Source organism: Symphalangus syndactylus, chromosome 21 (assembly GCF_028878055.3).
Source record: "Symphalangus syndactylus isolate Jambi chromosome 21, NHGRI_mSymSyn1-v2.1_pri, whole genome shotgun sequence".
NCBI lineage: Eukaryota > Metazoa > Chordata > Mammalia > Primates > Hylobatidae > Symphalangus > Symphalangus syndactylus.
Window position 1 is genome coordinate 76,430,580 of NC_072443.2, and position 19,924 is coordinate 76,450,503.

A 19,924-nucleotide genomic window follows, 5' to 3' on the forward strand; every position below is an offset into this window, starting at 1 on the left:
TTAACGTAATTGAAAGCATAAGCACGTAGCATCAGCTCTCAGTGAATATGTTAGACTCGATCCTAAACCTTGCTTGCAAGATCATAGCACATACACACCATTCCTTGAAACCGTGTAGAGACGAACCTAGCCATTGGCTTCCTGCCACTGGAGCTGGGGGCTCCTACTGTGATGGTCCGAATAACTATCACATTCACACCCTGAGTGTTGATTTCTTCTTACTGTGCAAGAAGAAATCATCGAGGAAATTAGGTGTGGATATAATACAGCCACACAGAATATCTTATGTCATCTTTAATCTTCATAAAATGTTAGGGGTACAAAGCATTTAGATAAGATTCACATTCAAGGAGAAATCTAAAGCCTCAAAACTGCAGTAACTTCCCCAGGTTGTTCAGCTACTAGGGAACAGAACCGGGTTTAAAATCTCAGCTTCTTCCTCTGCAAAATGGAAATAAAAATAGGGCAACTCTATAAGGTTGCTATAAGGAGTGGATGAGTTTTTAAATAATTTGCAATAGTTCTTGGCTCAGGAAATGTTATCTATCCTTATTATCATCTAAACCCTTGTCGGTATCTCGACTGAGGCCACATGGATGGCCAATGCTGTTGGCTGCCAAGCTCGGTGCTAGGTATTTGGCACATATCATCTCAAACAAGTAAGAGCTGCTGACATAGCAGAAGTTTTGCCTCTGATTCTCAATGAATTATTCTGTTTCTGACATAAAACAACAAGGCAAAAGAGACATGAAAAGTTATCTAAATTTACACGTCACCAAGAAAATGGAACTCCTCTATCTAATTGCCACTTGAAAGGAGACTAAGGAAGGAGGCGCAAGGGTACAGGAGCAGTGGACATTTGAGGAGGAATTTGCTGCTTTAGAGAATTTGGCTTGTTTCCACTGAATTCCCCTCTCCCAGTGGGGAGAAAAAAACTCAGTTACTTCCAGCAGAGGGGCTGAAATACTTTTGGCTTTCGAGGCCATACTGTCTGTGCCACAGCGACTGACTCCTCCCATTGCAAAGCGCAAGCAGCCACTGATGAAGCAAATCAGTTTGGCTATGTTCCACGAAAAAGTTATTTATGGATGCTGGAATTTGAATTTCATGTAACTTTCATGTATCATAAAATGTTCCTGTGATTTTTTCCTCTCAGCTATTTAAAAATGTAAACCCTATTCTTAACTTGCAGGTGATACAAAAAGAGGCAGCTGGCTCAATTTTGCCCAAAAACTAGAACTTGCCAGCCCTAACTCGGAGCACTAGACCAAGAATCAGACCTGTCAGGGTTAACTGGTTGTTTGATCCAAGCAAATTGTCTGACATCTTGGGGACTCATTTTCCTCTAGTGAATTCCTTCTAGCACTTAAAGGCCAGCTGCGTGGTTATGTGCCTTTGCCCTCAGATGAACCTGGGTTCAAGTCCTGGCTCAGCCACTGACTTGCTGAGGATGTCAGGCCAGTTCCTAAGCCTCCCAGTGTTTTAGTTGCCTTTCCTGTAAAATGGGGATTAAAATGATGTCAACTGCAGGGTTGCTCTGAGGATTAAGTTTCATGATACTTGTGAACCCCTTAACTCTTGTATCCAACAAACATTTGTTGCACCTAATACGTACTCAATAAGTGCTAACTACTGTATTCTTTTTTAAAAAACTGAATTCCTATTAAAATAATGATTTTTAAATTACAGTTTCTACATATTTCCAGGCTGGAAAATGATTTTCCTCACAGCCTTGTGATAAAAGGCAAGAGGCCTCTGCACCTTGCGAGCAAAATCCTGTGCCATGTGCCCACTACCTTTATTTTCTCTTGTGTGTAATAAAAGCCAAGAAGAAATTTTGCTAAATTAACCTTGCATCTTTGTTTACAGCTCTCTTACTCCACCCAGTGGCAGAAAGTCACGGGTAACATGCCGAGGAGGTCACGAATTTTTAACATTTTAATAATTGTTATTATTTATAATATCCCCTAGTAGTAGAGCAAGATTTCATTTTAAACTCATTCCCCTTTGATTTTCCATTTTTAAGGCCTGCAGTGGGTAGATAACCATTTAGCTGAGTGGCTCTCAACAAGCAGATATTAAGAAGTGCCTGAGGTTCCACCAGCATGAGTTGATCAGTTATCTGTACAGGTGGTTATTAAAAGTGTTGTCCTGAAGGCTCATTAAAAAGCAATGTAGCATTTAATAAATATTAGAACATGTCAGTAGCACCATTTAAATGTGGGAAGGAGATCAATTTCCTTTGTAATTCTGTGCACAGGCATAAACACTCTCTTTAGAACACTTAATTCCATGTCAGAGTTTAAAGCAGCTATGATAATTTCTATTTAGAAGTAAAGGCAGGGAGAGGGTTGGGGAATAGATGTCAGACACTTGGTGAATTAAGAAGAAAATAACCTTAAATACTCAAATAATATCATTTTACAAAAAAGGAATGCAGAAACTCACAATCATTTCCAATGCTTCCTCTAGTTCTTTTCTTCCTTTTCTTTTTCAATAACCTGTTTCCACTATCTACTGTTTTACTTTTATTTTATTTTATTTATATTTATTTATTTATTTATTTTGAAAATAGAGACAGGGTCTTACTCTGTTGCCCAGGCTGGAGTGCAGTGGTGCAATTACAGCTCACTGCAGCCTTGACCTTCTGTGCTCAAGCGGTCCTCTGACCTCAGCCTCCTGAGTAGCTGGGACTACAGGCCACCATGCCCAGCTGGTTTCCTTTTAATCCCTCTTCTCTGCGTGTCTCCACCTCCCCTTGCAGTTGTTCCCGCAACAGGAAGGAGGAAGCAAGTGGTAATTAATGACCAGGGTAGGGTCAGTGGGCAGTAGAGCTATGCCTTCAAGGAGAAACCAGGTCGAATGCTGCAAAGAGATGGTGCCAGCATCAGGGTAGGGGCTGGTGTGGAAGGCACTTGGCAAACTCATTTTTTTTCTTTACTTTCTCTTACTCTATACCTGTCTTTTTTCTTATGTCTGTTCCTTTCTGAGCTATGGCTCTTCCTGGGCCCTTCCCAGCAAAAGGAGCCACTCCCAAAACCCCTGGGTAACCCTGAGAGGACTCCAAAAAAAAAAAAAAAAAAAAAATCCCTCCTGATTGCACCTTGAGCAGTTTGGGGGTATCTATTTCAACCCTATAGGAAAGGATTGTTAGGACAGCAAGGAGATCTATCAAAAAGTACCCGCCCACTCCTCCTCTCGTCGAGCACACTTTGTATGTGGGAATCCATCTGGAGTTACCCCGTCGGTCAGCACGTACTGCTAGCTAACAGATACTGAGAGGTATCCGGTAAGCAAGCCTGACAAAGGAAAGTGGATGTTTGGAGAGGAAGAGGGAAGCATCAGTAAGTCATCCCAATAAGACTTCATCCATGGTAAGATTTTAGAAATACAAGGTACTCCGGAAGTTCATTGTACCAGCCCCTGCTTTAGTTGGGGCATGGGGAGGTGGTGATTAGAAAGATATCCCCAAAGAAATGCCGTTTAACAGATGCCTTGTGAATGAATGGGTGTCAGCCCAGTGGAGAGAGGTGTCAGCCCAACAGAGCTCTGGGTGGAGAGCCCAGCAAGGGCAGTGGCCCAGCACATCTGGGTGCTCATGAATTTCCAAATCATTTCTTTCCCCTTGGGAATACTACTTGGTGCTAAGTTGGTTGCAAAAGAGGATATTAATTAAGGAACTGAATTATTTAGATTACTTGGTTGCAAGGAAGCACAAGTCATTAAAGTTATCTCAAAAAATTAAGAAGATCAAGAGCTCGTTTCATCCATACACATGCAAAGGAACTCAGGTAAAACTGAATAAGAAGTTACCTGAATAAGCGGGAACCGTGATAAAAAACTAGTCTCCAGAAAGAGCAGGATCTGAAATGGAGGAAGACATCAGGAGCGCCACTCCTGCACCTATCTGGAGGTCTTAGAGCTGTGTTGAGATTGGAAGGTGCTCAAAAGAAGAAAGGAAGAGGAAGAAGGGCCTAGTCCATGTCTCTGTGGGAGGAGATAGAAATTTACACATGGGGCACGGTGGCTCACGCCTCTAATCCCAGAATTTGAGAGGCCCAGGCGGGTGGATCTCTTGAGGTCAGGAGTTTAAGATCAGCCTGGCCAATATGGTGAGACCCTTTCTCTACTAAAAATACAAAAATTGGTTGGGAGAGGTGGCCAATGCCTCTAATCCCAGCTACTCAGGAGGCTGAGGCAGGAGAATTGCTTGAACCAGGGAGGCGAAGGTTGCAGTGAGCCAAGATCATGCCACTGCACTCCAGCCTGGGTGACAGAGCAAGACTCTGTCTAAAACAAAATTTACACATGTAACTGTCATTTACCTTCTGGTCCAAAGACTGATTTGCTCCTGTGTCCATCAGGGCTTTTGCTTCACACTCTGTCATTACTCCATGAAAGCCATGCTTTGATTAGTGTCTAAATTCCTTAGCCTGCTATCTAACACCTGCCACAGTCAAATGAATCAAAGTGCACGCAGGTTGTATTAATGAAATAATAAATTTTTACATCTGTATTACTTACCTATCAGCACTTAACAAATTACCCTAAAATTTAGCAGCTTAACAAAAAGAACAGTTATTATCTCACAGTTTCTGTGGTCAGGAATCTGGGTGTGGCTTAGGTGGATCCTCTCATTCAGGGTCTCTCACAAGGCTGCAATCACATTGTCAGCCAGGCTGTAGTGATCTCAAGGCTTGACTAGGGAAGAATTTGCTTCCAAGATCCCTTATATGGTTCTTGGCCAGATGCACTTTTTCCTTGGCTATTAGACCCAGAGCCTCAGTTCCTCATCAGCCATTGGCCAGAGGTTGCCCTCAGTTCCTTGCCAGGTGAGTCTCTCCAGAGGGCAGCTCATAGCAGGGTAGTTTGCTTCATCAGAGTGAACAAAGAGTTAAAGAGAGCAAGATTGAAGCCACAGGCTTTTGTAACCTAGTCTCAGAAGTGACATTCCACCACTTTTGCCGTGTGCTCATCTATTAGAAGCAAGGCTCTGGGTCCAGATCGTACTCAAGGGGGACGGATTCTACAACCATGTGACTACCAGGAGGCAAGAGTGATTGATCTTTGAAAACCATTTTAGAAGCTGCCTTCCACAGCGTTTACAAAGTCATATATTAGTCAAAATAATGCTAGCTCCTGTAACAACAGAAAAATGCAGAAATTTCAGAGTCTTAACATTATAGAAGGGTCTTTCTCATTCCCGTAAGGTCTAAGAGGGTGAGTGGGTAAGATGCTTGGCTCCCGAGAGTTATTAAAGTATCCAGGCTGAAGGAGTCATTGCCATCTTCAAAAAGTGATTTGGCTGGGTGCAAGGGCTCATGCCTGTAATCCCAGCACTTTGGGAGGCCACGGCAGATGGATTCCTTGAGCCTAGAAGTTCAGGGCCAGCCTGGGCAATGTGGAAAAACCCCATCTCTACAAAAAATACAAAAAATAGCTGGGCGTGGTGGTGTGTGCCTTTAGTCCCAGCTACTTGGGAGGCTGAGGTGAAAGGATCACTTGGCACAGGAGGTTGAAGCTGCAGTGAGCTGAGATCACACCACTGCACTCCATCTTGGGTGACACAGTGAGAGCCTATCTCAGAAAGAAAAAGCAAGACAAAACACAACCAAAACCAGAAAGGTGACTTCCAGGGCTGCCCCGGCTAGGAACACTCCAGAAAGCAGACAAGGAAAACCGAGTATGGAGAGTCCCTTTGGAGATTGTCATGGCCATGTGACATTCCTTTGGCCTGAACTCAGTCACATGTCCCTTTCGAGATGCAGGGGGGCCTGGGAAATGTAGTTTCTGGCTGGGCAGCTCTTTCCAGCAATAGCAGTCTCCTGCAGAAGAGGAGCAGGAATCTATGGTGCAAAGCCAGCCAGGCCTGCCACAGATACTGCACCATTTACAAAAATGCTTTTACACTCATTTCATTTTCTTCTCATCACAACCTATACCATCAGCTATACTGTCCTCATTTTACAAGTAGAGAAGCAGACTAGCATATCTTTAGAACATGCAGCATTTATAATTACAGACAACAGTTCAAGTCCCATCTCTGCCACTTACTGCCACTGTGACCATAGAAAAGTTATTTGACTTCTCTGTGCCTCAGTTGCCTTATCTGTAAAATAGGAACAATAGGACTACTCATAATTTTTGTAAAGATTTCATATGCTGTGTACAAGTTACTTAGCACTGTGCCTGGCATACCTAAGCACTTAATGATATTAGTTCTGGGGAACATTACGAGGATGATAGTGCTCTGTATGGAAACAAAAGTTAAGGCTCGAAGTTAAATGATTTACCCAAAACTACATAACAAGTACATGGCAGAGCAAGCATGGGGATTTCAGGTAGCAACTTCCCACATTTTATGCTTTCACCTTCCAGAGAGGACTTTCACCAGCTTCCTCTGTAAAAACAGGAGTAGGTGAGCCTTAAGGTGAAGACACAGTGCCAAGCGGCCCTCTTCACTGCTGCTTGGGTAGACCCAGCGTCTCAGGAGAATCAGTGCTGCATCATCTTTTCAATCCACCCATTTCTATTTAACCCAGCATTTGCCTCTTTATATGAAATGTGCTGACCCAGTGCCTCTTTTCATTTGCATTCTTTGTGGTAAGGCAAGTTCTCCAAGGCCTGTATTTCAAGGTCTTTGTTTATAAATAGGCTCTGTCTTGCCAACTAGATAAAAGCACAGGAAATGATGTAGGATGAGATATTTCATTAGACACTAAAATTCTATCACATTTCTGCTAGAGGAGTTGTTCACTCTAAAAGGGCAGAAAAGCAGTTCTCATGTTAAATAGTCCCCAAGCACACCTTTGAATGAGGTTGCTTGGCCGGAAGATACTCCAGATCCACCAGGAACAGTCAAGAGATTGCCATCAGAGGCCGCTTTGCCCATTTTGAAGGGCTCAGCCCATTTCATTTTATAGAGTCAGGAGAAGGCAGAAATGGACATGCTGGATGCCGCCAGAGTCTCCAAAGCAGTGGATTTGTGGGCATAGCTGGGCAGGTTCTCGGAACTTCCTTTCTCCAGTCAGATCCCAGCCCAAATCCCTGATGATGTCCAAGAGGGCTTTAAGACAGGTGACTTCTGGTGTGGGCCAAAACCGCATTAGATCCACATGGCTGTGATTATCAGCAGACATCTCAGCTTCCATCAGTAAAACATGTTCATTTCCCTCTTGCAAGCCCTTGCTTTCATCTTCTTTTCTAGCTGGACCACAGCTTGAGATAAATTTCATGACATAATCTTTTCTGTCAGCGACCTTGATGAGAACCTATATTTAATCCATTTCCTAGTGAAAAGCTATAGACAGGTGAGTCTTGTGTGTCCTTGTGCAAACTTTATAAGGCGCCACCTCTAGTTTCATTCAGTGATTGTTTCCTGTCCCCCTTCTAGGAACCAATGTCCAAGAGGCCCAGAAGATACTCAACAACAGCGGACTCCCCATTACTTCAGCCATTGACCTGGAGGATGCAGCCAAGAAGGCTGTGGCCAGTGTGGCCAAGAAGTGATGTCTTTGTCCTGATCCGATGGAGAAAGAAAGCCATTTTTCCATAAAAAGGGATGGTTCATCATTGTGAAACAAATGGTTATGTCCTTGGGGAAGAAAAGGGGAGGGGGAAGGCAAGAATCACTGAAAAATCTTAAATCTGTGTTTTCTCGAATAAGATATCTAGACAGCCTAAATCTGATTTTAGTCTTTATAAGAATAATATCTTGTGTTCTCATACTTTTCTGTCACTGTAAGCCTGCCCACTAGGCAGTGTTTTGCAGACTTTGGGGAGCGGTCTATGTGGCCAAATATTGTGTGTATAGACAGAATTTGAAATCAGGTCCTGCTTCATTTACAAGAATTTTGGTGGGCACCTAATCCTACATAATGAAAAAGAAAAACAGACCATTTAAAAACTCAGACACAAGATTATATTTAATATATTAATTACTAAAAAGGCACAAGATTACACTGAACATATTAGCTACTAAAAAGGCACTGCTAAGACATTCAAGAAAATAGCTATTACACACTACTGCAGATTTTACAGGTTTCTAATTCTAACATATGTTTGAAAAATCCATGAGTATTCCAAAATATATTTAATAATGGAATGTCTGCATTAATATACCATCCATGTGTTTTTACCATTTGCCTTAATATTGAATATACTGTTTACCTCACACTAAAAAGAAAACCAGTAGCCTTATTTGTGATTTTGGGAATGGAAGCTTCCATTTTTGTGTCAAAAATGAATCCTGATTCTTATGGAAATCTCTGTTATTAAGACATTTCAAGATGAGACAACACTGAAGATCAAATTGTGTTGAGTATCAGTATCTTCTCTCCTCGTTTATCTCTTACTCCTCATCCTCCCAGAATCTACCAGTTTATGGTAGAAAGATGAGAACCTTGTTTGAATGTGGTTTTTTTTCATGATTTCCAATTTTGTTGTGGGAAAGGATTTGGATAAAATTTTTGTTTAAATTTTGGTAGATTTTTATCTATAAAATTTAAATAAAATTATGTTCTGTAAGCTGTAAGACCAGTGTGTATTTCTCATTTTAGTCAATTTTATTCCTCAAACAATTTTTTTTTTTTTACAAAGACACTAGTCTTAGTGTCTTAGGTGTGTCTCTAAAATTTGATAATTTGGGTCATTCCAGAATTGTTCCAGTTCCACTCAGCTTTATCAGATAACCATTTCTGTGTTAGGAGATTATTGAATCCATAAAAGTTATACACAAACCAGAACCCCAGGAATGTATCTCAGATGTCTGACAGGTTAAACTGTGATGTCAGTCGGCGTGACGCAAAGGGAGATACTCCAGTATAAACTCCTTCCATTAAGTGAGGCTCAATTGCCACCATTAATTTTCCTTTCAGTGTATAAATATGTAGCAGACTAAACTATTTTGTTTGTTTTTTTACCAGCTTACGTTGTTCTCATAAATTTCATGTGTGGACAAAAGTATGAAAGTCATTATTGTTTAGAGCCATGTTTGCCGTGGAGAAATAAACTATTGGATAGATCAGTCTTACATCCTTTCTTAATGCCCATGCAATGAATGAAGAATATTAACAGTGTCTTCTTAGGTGTGTTTTGGTTTTTGATAGCTTAATCACTAGTTGGTGCAGTAAAAAAAATAACCTATATTTTGTCAACTAGACAACATTTTTAAATTTTTTGATCTCTGAAGAGGACTATGTTTGAATCACTTGTAAATATTTATGTTTCCAGTCAACCCAATTTGGAGGAGGGGATAAAGCAATTAAATCATTTTTGTGATTATTTCATAAAAGGGTTAATAACAAGGAAATAGCCTTTTATTTTCAAATAAGCTCAAAGCCATCAGAGCTTGTTCTTTTTGCATCCTTAGCGTAGCTTGTCTCTATTGGTTTTATTCTCGGGGAGGCCATTTTTACAGGTGGGTAATGGCTGCTGGCCATTACATGTGAGGTTCTCAAATTTAGCATCCTCAGAAGAGAAAGAGGGAGCAGAGGGAAAGAAAATAAATGAAAGAAAGAGGGAGGAAGGAGAGAGGAAGGAAAGAAGCTTCTCTCTCGGTAACTCTAAGACACCTCCCAAAATTGAGTCTTTATGACTCCAGTGATCAGTTTCAGGTCAGTAACCTATTCCTGAACCTGGCCCTGGTTCACTTACAATAATTTTTGTGGTCTTCTATACAATAAATAAAGGCCATAAAAAACTCAGACAAGTTTACATTTAACATATTAACTACCTAATATGGTTTGGCTGTGTCTCCACCCAAAATCTCATCTTGAGTTGTAATCAGCGTTTTTGATTGTTTTGGCTTTGAGCTTATTTGAAAAAAAAAAGGCTATTTGCTTGTTATTAACACTTTTATGAAATAATCACATAAATGATTTAATTGCTTTATCCCCTTCTCCAAGAATTAAATTACAATTCTTCTACATTTTATTTTCATGTCTCTTCCTCTCAGTTTTCTCTCTGAGGAAAAAAAAATGTCTTTAAGAATTATATTGTTTTTTAAGTGCAAAGCCTTGATAAAAATTAGAAGGAATATTATTTTTTCACATTACTAAAGTAAACATTTGAATGTTTATGATCATTTGTGGGATACACCATATGTTCAAAATTAAAATCAGTGAGAAAATATACATCATAGTGGAGAAGGAAACAATGTGAGGAAGTGAAAAGGACATGTTCTTTCATATTTTTCTAGATCTGGAGTTGGCAAACTAAGGCCCAAGGGCCTATTTTAGTAAATTAAGTTTTATCGTCAGAGACACACCCCTTTGTGTGCATGTTGTCTGTGGCTACTTTCATGCTACACAGCAGAGCTGAGTAGTTGTGATAGAAACCTTATGACCGTAAAATATTTCCTCTTTGGCCCTTTACATAAAAGGTTTGCCAACCCCAGTTCTAGATAAATAGAAAAATACAACATTGCCCCCAAAATGACAGCAACGGAGTATTGTTTTCAAACCTGGGAAAGGAAGATTTAGACATTAAAGTGAAACAGAAATGGAAAAGTAGGAAATGTGACCCTTGATCTTTCCATTTTAAACCCTGTGAGAGCTACAAAAAGTCTACAAAAGGCCGCTTGCCAATGAAAACCAATTCAGTTTTGTTACTTTTTGTCTTTCCATCACCACAAGGACTGTCTGCAGTAGTTCTTTGCACTTTTGAACATATGCTGTTCCTAACTGCTTACAGGTGCATTGGAATAATACCAAATCATGGCTATGAATATTAAACTACCAAAGGGCTGCACCTATCAACTAACTCATCCTCAAAGTGATCCTTGCTAGTGAGTATGTCATGCATTGTTTAGTCTTGGAAAGACTACAGCAAGGAAAAAAAAGTAACCTCAGTGTACCTGATCCCCACCACATTACTGCAAAGGCAGTATCCATTTTACCAATGAGGAAGTTGTGACAAAGTGAGATAAAGTTGCTCCTCTCGAGTTTCGTAGTTAATGGCAAAGATGTTGGCTTCTGGACTTTGGATTCTTGTTTAATTCTATCATTTCTTCTATTGTCCAGTAAAACTTTCTGTATGATGGCAATGGTAAATTTCAGTGCTGTCCAACATATAGTCATCCATCACATGTGACTATTGAGCATCCTGGGAACTGAACTTTAAAGTCTAATGCTAAGTAATTGATAGCCACACATTGCTAGTGGCTGCCATATTGGACAGTATAGCTCTCTGGTCTAAATCTCCTGGGTATTAGGATGCATTACTTTCACTTCAGAGAGGCTCACATTGATTAAGTGCTTTCTGTGTGCCAGGAACTTCACCTATGCTGTCCTAATTAATCCTCTATAGCAACTCTGTGAATCTATCGTTGTTTTACTGGTGAGAACATTGTAACTCAGAGAATTTAGGTAACATGACCAAGAGCACAAAACTAGCATGTGGCTCGTCAGGATTGAAACTTGGTCTTCTGAGTCAAAAGCCACTGGTCTTTGTTTTGTATCTATGAGGACCCAAATTCGCTAAGGTTGTGCCACTTAGGATCATTTGAAAGAATGTTGGAGGCAAAGACATTTAGCAAGATGGGTTCTTGAATGTATTGCTTGCCCTGTGTATCTCATACTTTGAGAGCAGGGTTTAGAAGCAGAAAGATCACCATAGGCAACTGGCAGGTCATATGGACTACGATGTGAATAGCACCTCCTGGACTTGCACAAGGCATAAGGCAAGGACCATTTTTTAGGGATCTAATTCCAAGTGCCTTCTCTTTAACTCAGTGCCTTCCCAGCATCTATAACTGTGACCATCCAAAAGACAAAAGGCAGAGGGGCACAAGAGATAAAGGCTGGAGACAGTTTTATCGTATTAGGAGAAAATTTAGTTTGCAGTCTCTACCCTTCTTCTGGAGAAGTTTAGGTCTGGCAGTCTTATCTCATATTTTCATATTCTAAGTAGGCCAGGAGCAATTCCTAGGCACCTTATGCCAAATTTCACAAATCCAAAATTAATTAAATTGTATATGCCAGCTATGGGGAAATTGTCAGGTTTTTGTTGTTGTTGTTCTTGTTCCTCCCTTGTGTTTGTAGTGGCAGCAACATAGAGGCATGTTTATTGGGAGCTCTCCTAATTCCTTTCCTAGATAGGGAAGAAAAAAATGAAAGTAAGCCATGATGTGGTAGTCATTAACACATCTGTTTTCAAACATCAGACAATCGGAGAGACTAGAAGATTTGAAGATTCCATTTGGAGTTTTTTTTTTTCAATTACCTTTTAATATTGAACATTCATATGCTTTAAATCCTCATAACTACCCTGAGCAAAACAAATAATTTTTGAAGGACCTTGTATTAAAAAGCACAGATGACTTCGCAATGATAAATCGTTTTAAATAAATAAATAGCCTTGTATTAGGAATCACATACAACACATACAGTAGTCCTCCTTTATCCTTGGTTTCACATTTCAGTTTTAGTTACCTGCGGTCAACTACAGTTATAGATTAGTACAGTGCAATAAAATGTTTGAGGAACTGGGAGGCAATAATACATAGGACAAGGACAATCCAACATAAGGATAATTGGTGTGCTTAAAGTAGAAAAGACCAGCAACTAAAAATGAAAGTGATTTTAAAGATATAATAGAATAAAAGTTTATTGAAATGAATGTGAAATTGTGCCAAAAGACTGAAAAGAAACACTATATTTCAGGAAATATCAGTAAGTTGATACTTTAAAGACAGAGGTTTTTAACTTTAAGAATAAAGAAAGAATCCTTTGGGTTCCTTGACTAAACATGCAGATGAACAAATGCAGAGGAGAAGAAATTTTACTGGACGGATAATTCTCAGCCATTTTTAATACCAAAAGACAGTGAAACAAATCTGCAAAAATTTTAGGGGAAGAAAGTGTTTCCCAAGAATATCATACCCAACCAAAGGCACACTTTTATCAAACATTGGGAATAACTTCAATATCTGAAAGTAGTAAATGGAATAAATAATATTGTATATAAACAGTGGAATATTATGTAGCCATTTTAAAAATGAAGAAATAAACATACTTTTTTGTGAAAGAATGTTCATAATATATGCTGCAAAAGAGAAGTAATAATGCTAATTTTAAATATGTGTTTACATGTGTTCCATATATAAAATATCTTATAGCTAGATATATGGATACATATCTATATAGATAGAGAAAATTGACCATAAGAATATAAACTAAAATAGAAGCATGAAAGAAAAATGGGTGACTTTGTTTTCTTTTCATAAATTAGTGGCTCTAACTAAGGACAATTTTGCTGTCCCTGGGAAAATTTTGCAATGTCTAGAGACACTTATCTTTATTAAAACTGGGGACACTCTTCACTTCTAGTAGGTAGAGGCCAAGGATGCTGCTGAACATTCTACAACACAAGGTCTGCCCTCCATAGCAAAGAATTATTCAACCCAAAGTGTCAATAGTGCCAAGGTTGAGAAACTCTGATTTAATTATATGTATTAATTTACTATAGTAAATATGGGTCGTTGGTATAATAAAGACAAAAAATACCAAAAGAAAAAGCACTGCATAGGGCCGGGCGCGGTGGCTCACGCTTGTAATCCCAGCACTTTGGGAGGCCGAGGCGGGCGGATCACGAGGTCAGGAGATCGAGACCACAGTGAAACCCCGTCTCTACTAAAAATACAAAAAATTAGCCGGGCGTGGTGGCGGGCGCCTGTAGTCCCAGCTACTCGGAGAGGCTGAGGCAGGAGAATGGCGTGAACCCGGGAGGCGGAGCTTGCAGTGAGCCGAGATGCACCACTGCACTCCAGCCTGGGTGACAGAGCGAGACTCCGTCTCAAAAAAAAAAAAAAAGAAAAAGAAAAAGCACTGCATAAAGTTAAGCGAGAGAAGAGTATACTTATTAGATAAATGTATGAAACTTAAAAAGATGCAAATGCATTTACACATTTCTCTGAGATCTTGCACTAATTTACAAATGTTCTATGATTGTGAAAACTTATGTAAGTTATACTGTTCTTTTAATAATATTCTTTTTGGGGGGATAAATATTAAACTGTAAAAAAAATATGGTGAATACAAACCCAAGTAAGTTTGTTTTAAAGCTGATCTATTCAAATAACATTTAAAAATGTCACTCAGTTTACATTTTAGTGTCTCAGAATGAATGCTCATCTTAGTTTTAGATCTTTAATTGGAATAATATAATTAGTCACCGGTTCTCATAGAGCATGTATTTCGTGGATATGCCACCCAGTTTTGTTCAATATATAGAACTTAATTTTTTCTATAATATGCGTTGTAATTATTGATGACTTTTTCATGTTGTTGTAAGTCTCTTTAACTTTGAACTGCAGTGTCTAAAATTCTAGTGTTTGAAAGTATGCCACATTTTGTTCCAGTGATGAATGTCAAACAGTATGTTGATCTATACTGAGGTGTTTCATGGGGGTGAAGCTTGCTATTTAGAAAAAGGCATTGTGTAAGGACAATCAGCACCTCAGAAACATGGCTGGTTAAAGGCAACATGGCAGAACTTTGCCCCCTGAGTATACAAAAATCATGTTCCAGGCAGCTAACAGTTCTTCCCAAACTCTAACAGAGTGCTGGAGGGGGCTAAATTCTGCTCAACGTTGTCATCCTATGAGTGCTCAGGTTGCCAATATGGCTGGTGAGCTTCAGGTTCTTCTGAGTCATTTCATTCTTGGAAGCCAAACCTCTTCAGGACCACTGTCACAGAATACACCATTTTAAAATAGAGCTTGGAAAATGTAGCTGATTAAGATGAATTCAAACAAATGTTTCTCTAACATCTGCTCTTCCCTGGCACCATGGCAGCTGCAAGGATAACACAGATTAAATAGAGGCAAAATCTCTACTCAAGGAATTGAGTAATCCAGACACGCTTAGAACTACTCACTTGAACTGGACAGGACTTGGAGAAGTGATGCAACTTTCCACTTTTCTGGGTCTTTTTTTTTTTTTTTTTTGAGATGGAGTCTCGCTCTTTTGCCCAGGCTGGAATGCAGTGGCACCATCTTGGCTCACTACCAGCTCCACCTCCTGGGTTTACGCCATTCTCCTGCCTCAGCCTCCCGAGTACCTGTGATTACAAGTGCCCGCCACCACACCTGGCTAATTTTGTTTTTGTATGTTTAGTAGAGATGGGGTTTCACCGTATTAGCCCGGATGGTCTTGGCCTCCTGACCTCATGATCCGCCCGCCTCAGCCTCCCAAAGTGCTGGGATTACAGGCGTGAAGCCACTGCGCCCGGCCAGTTTTCCACTTTTCTAGCGTTTCCACGCTAGAAAAACTTAACAAGATTTTTCCCATAGACGATGATCATACCGCATCTTCATGTATGTGTTAGTGTGAGGGATTTTATGTCTTCAGGGGCAGGTTTTAGTCATTGAAAAGATCTTTCAGAGGTTTAAATGTGAATAATTAAGTTACAAATTTTAAAACCAACTTTCTGAATTTGTAGATTCATTCTATTTATAAATCTATCCAATTTTGAAAAATCACCTTTAAGGGGATTGCTTCATGTTTTCAAACAGTGAAACTCCTTTAAATACGCAAACTGCCTGTACAAATTTAATATATTTCATTATATTTTTGTTTTCAATTTTATGCTGGTCCGCTCCATTTAAGAAATTCTCACAAAAAAGTTTAAAAATAGTCAAGAAATTCCTAAGTTCTCTTAAATGTGCTGATATTGCCTGCATACTCAGTAAGATTTCAACTTAAAATTGCGAATTTTTAATCACGTGCTTAGTCACACATGTTAGATTGTATGAAAACTGGACACTGACCTGTTAATCTAAATATTTCTTACCTGTGGAAAATGCATAAAATATCAAATGCACAAAAATAGTGAACAATGGAGTGTCTTAAACATTTCTATACTTAATCTGAATCTTCCTGGGCTAACTGAAGTCATAACTAGTCACTCTGGCTAGACACTGTCTAACACTGTTACTGTAGCATCACTGATGGTCTCTGAGTCCTTTTCACAGGTTAAAAACAACAGCTTCACAATGTGAACAAAGTTATTATCTGGTGGCTTTCATAGCCTACCTAGTCATACTCAGACTTATTCTTGAAAATCTTGAGTTTCGTTCAGCTTCTTGATTCTAAAGGTGTATGTCTTTAGCCAAATTTGGCAAATTTTCCTCTATTATATCTTCAAGTACGTTTCCAGCCCCACTTTCTCCTTTCAATACAGGAGTTCGGTGACATAAATATTAGCTCTTCTGTTATAATCCCTCAGGTCCCTGATGTTGTTTTCACTTTTTCAGTCTGTTTTCTCTGCATTGTTCAAATTGGATAATTTCTATCATTCTGTGTTCCAGTTCACAGATTATTTTCTCTATGCCCTCCATTTTGCTGTTCAGCTCATCCTTTTTTTTTTTTTAGTTTGGTTGCTGTATTTTTCAGTTATAAACTTTCCATTTGGTTCTTTCTATCCTGTTTCTTTGCTGAAACTTTCTATTTTGTTCCTGTTTCAAGTGTGTTCATAACTGTTCAGTGCCAGCATTTTTTATGATGGTTGCTTTAAACTGTTAGATGATCCTGCCATTCCTGTAGTCTCCGTATTGGCATCTATGGATCACCTTTTTTCATTCAGCTTGAGACCTTCCTAGTATGAAGCGTGCTATTCTTTTGAAACTTGGACATTTTGGATGCTACATTCTGAGACTTTGGATCTCGTTTAAATCTGTTTGAGCCAGCTTCCTCCAACACTGCTCCAGCAGAGGACGAAGGAGATACCTCACTGCTGCCATGTTGGGTGGACAACCAGGTGGCCTTCGTTCACACCTGAAGTGCGGCTCCTTATCACTCCTGGGTGGGTGGGCACTCTGACTTTTCATTACGCCTCCACTGACTGAATCCCCCAGGCTGGGAGAGCAAGGAATGCCTAGTGCTGCACCCCTCATGGCCCCACTAGCACCACAGAAGAGAGTTATGGCCTCTTTACTTGAGGATGGTGGTGGAAGTCCTGCCTCTCTGTTAGGCCTCCTCTGACACCATAGCAGTGAGAAGTGGGGGAGATGCCTCTTTACTGCTGAGTAGGGGTGGAAGGCCAGGCTTCCCATGTGTTCTTCACTGACGCCATGTAGGAGGTGGGGAGTCTTATTACTGTCTAGAAGAGATAAACAAACCAACTCTCTACTGAGCCTTTCTGATACCACCCAGGCAGAGGGATTGGGTTCCTCCTTATAGCCTGGTGAGGGGGGAAGTCAGAGCTCCCCACTCAGCCTTCATGGGCTTCAGTAGGGCTGAGGTCACACGTTACTTCTGTAGTGTCCCACTGAAGTAGAGTGGGTATAGAAGGGTCCTGCCTTGTTAGGCTGCCCCTTCCTGGTCCTTTGGCTACAGACAACAGGGTTTTGTTGGCGGTTTCCTTATCTGTGCCCATTGGCATTTCTCCAGCTTCTTCAGTTCCAAATCTGGGATATATGAGGCAAAATGAAAACCTAGGGAACTCAACACTGTGTTGTGTCTTGTTTCCTTAAATCCCTAGGAGATCTGATTTTCTTCACCTTTCAAAGCCATCTTATATTTGATGTAGAATGTCCAGAAATTTACTTTTAAACAGAGCTCATTGCCGGGGGTGAGGTTGGGGGGAGGGGAAGGAAGTGCCATTGTTCTCTATTTGATCTGTTTACTGAGTTACCCTTTTTTTAAACCACATTTTTTCAAAAACCACAGTCATGCTTTCATTTTAAAATGTGAAGATTGTAAAATTGTAAAAGATGAAAGAAAAATATCTCATAACTTTACTACTGCTGTTCACATCTTGGTATGCGTCCTTTCATTGATTTTTCAATGCCTAGATAGAGAGATGGATGGACTTGTTTTATTATTTAAGATTGCACTATGTGTAGCCTTATATCATTTTTCTTTTAAGACTGTATGATGGGCATTTTTCCAGCCACCATCACCTATTCTCTATTTATCTTCTGAAAGCAGAAACCCACAAATACAGGGGAGATGAAAATCCTGGCAGTCAGACATCAAATATGCTCTCTACTTGAACAGTGCTGTTAAGAAATGTATTAGTGTATAGTGGTACAATTATGAGAATAAACATTTCCAGGGATGAATAAAACTTTGCTTTAATAACCATGGAGGTTCTAACCAACCCCCAAATTATCAGATGTCTGTGAATTTCTGGACCCTTTGAGAAGAGTGAGCTATAATTTTTCTCTATCCAAAGATTTATACCAATAGATACTATTTCATGGTTCTTTTGTTCATTTTATTTTTTGGTTGAGCAAAAAATGCTCAAATTTATTGCATGTCTTTATTTGGGTTTGGTTGGAAGTAGAACCTAAAATAGGAATTTTTCTCCAAGTGATTTATTGAGGTCAAGTTCTCAGGAGAAACATAAAGCAGGATGAGGTCATAGATTAGTGCAGGGAAAGGAACCTGGCAAAGATGTGGTTTTAGAAGTCGAACCTAGGCCCGATCTCACGGGGAGCTCTAGAGCATAAATTACACCACGGAGGTTATCTCACTCAGAGGCAAGCAGGCTGGACTACTCCATACCCGCATCTATGAGTCACTGATTATGGGCTTCCTCTGAGGGAGAGGGCTTATTTGTGTACCTCTCAAGTATCTTTGAATGAGGCAGCTCCAGTTACTCAAGGCATACTTCTGGAGAAGGCTACAAATGTAACTCATCAGTCATCACCCACAAAAGGTGGAGGATACAACTTACATCTTCATTCAATAAAAATTGGTGCCTGTCACTGCATTAGGTAGCGTGTACCTAATACACTATATTATCTGCTGTGGTAGGATACAGTGGAGGCCCAGATAACACTTGCAGCCTCTAAACTCAAGGACTTTGCAATTTCATGGAGGAGACCAGCTTAACTATGACACACAAAAAATTGGAGTACCATTCATTAACAGAGACATCAGTAAAAAGTTCTCTGATATAAAGTAACACAAATACATGAAAATACATTGCAATTTTAAAGAAAGCCTACTTACTCTGGATTGGAAGGAAAAGCTTGCCTAAGGAAGCTGCTTTTGAGCTAAGAACTGATGAATAAATGTATTTCAGCTAAGGAGCTGGCCAAAGTAAGGGGCCAGGGGAGAAGCATAAGAGACAGCTCCAGGCAGAGAATGAACAGCGTGTGCAAGGATCCTGTCCTGGGGTACATGAAAAGTTCTCTTAAATAGATAAGTCTAATATTGCTGGAGTGAGTGTGGAGAGCAACAGGGAAGTGTTGGAAAGTATATCAGATTGATAGCCACAAGAATGCTGTATAACAAATCATCTCAAAACTCACTGGTTTGTAACAATAAGCATTTATTTTGCTTATGAGTCTGGGAGTCAGTTATTTAGGACAGGCACAACTGGGCAATTTTTCCTGTTGGTTTGGCTTATTCACATGTCTGGGAACCAGCTGGCTGATGGTTGATCTAGGTTGGCTTTGGCTGGAACACCTGGGCAGCTTGGCTCTGTTCTGTATGTCTCATCCTTCAGCAGCCTAGCCAGGGCATGTTCTCCTCACCATCCCAGAGGAGCAAGAGCAAAACCAAATACATGCAAGCACTTTCTAGACATCTGTTAGTATCACAACCAGTAAAATCCTATTAGCCAAAGCAAGTCACATGGCCAAACTCAAAATCAAGATACCCCAAATATACTCTACCTCTTTGTAAGAGTTGCTTAAAACCCCATGGCAAAAAAGCATGGATACAGGAAAGGATGAAGAATTGGGCCGTTAATGCAATCAATTTAATAATAGAGAAGTGAGCAGGGGCCAGGCCATTTTAGACCCTGCAGGCTGTACCAGAGTTGCCAAGGCTCACACAATGGCCCATTTGCAATTCGAGGGTAGAAATCTGCCTCGTGTATCTCCTGAGCCCTGCCCTAGAAAACAACCCATCCTACCAGTAGCGTCAGTTTCCTTTTTTAACTACAGGCTGCAGTTGTATTCCACATAATC

General features: G+C 40.0%; 1 protein-coding gene across 4 annotated transcripts in view; it reads left to right on the forward strand.

Annotated features, from left to right (window-relative positions):
* SUCLG2 (succinate-CoA ligase GDP-forming subunit beta) overlaps positions 1-19,924 on the forward strand; it is a 406,175-nt gene that overhangs the window by 288,004 nt on the left and 98,247 nt on the right. The window contains exon 11 of one of the 4 annotated variants that reach the window (XM_055259739.2): positions 7,394-8,533. The exons of the other annotated variants lie outside the window; for them this stretch is intronic. Within the exon in view, the coding sequence (XP_055115714.1) occupies positions 7,394-7,509 (116 nt within the window). The 3' untranslated portion in view covers positions 7,510-8,533. Of the gene's footprint in view, positions 1-7,393; positions 8,534-19,924 lie in introns of those variants that run through there. 4 annotated transcript variants of the gene reach the window in all.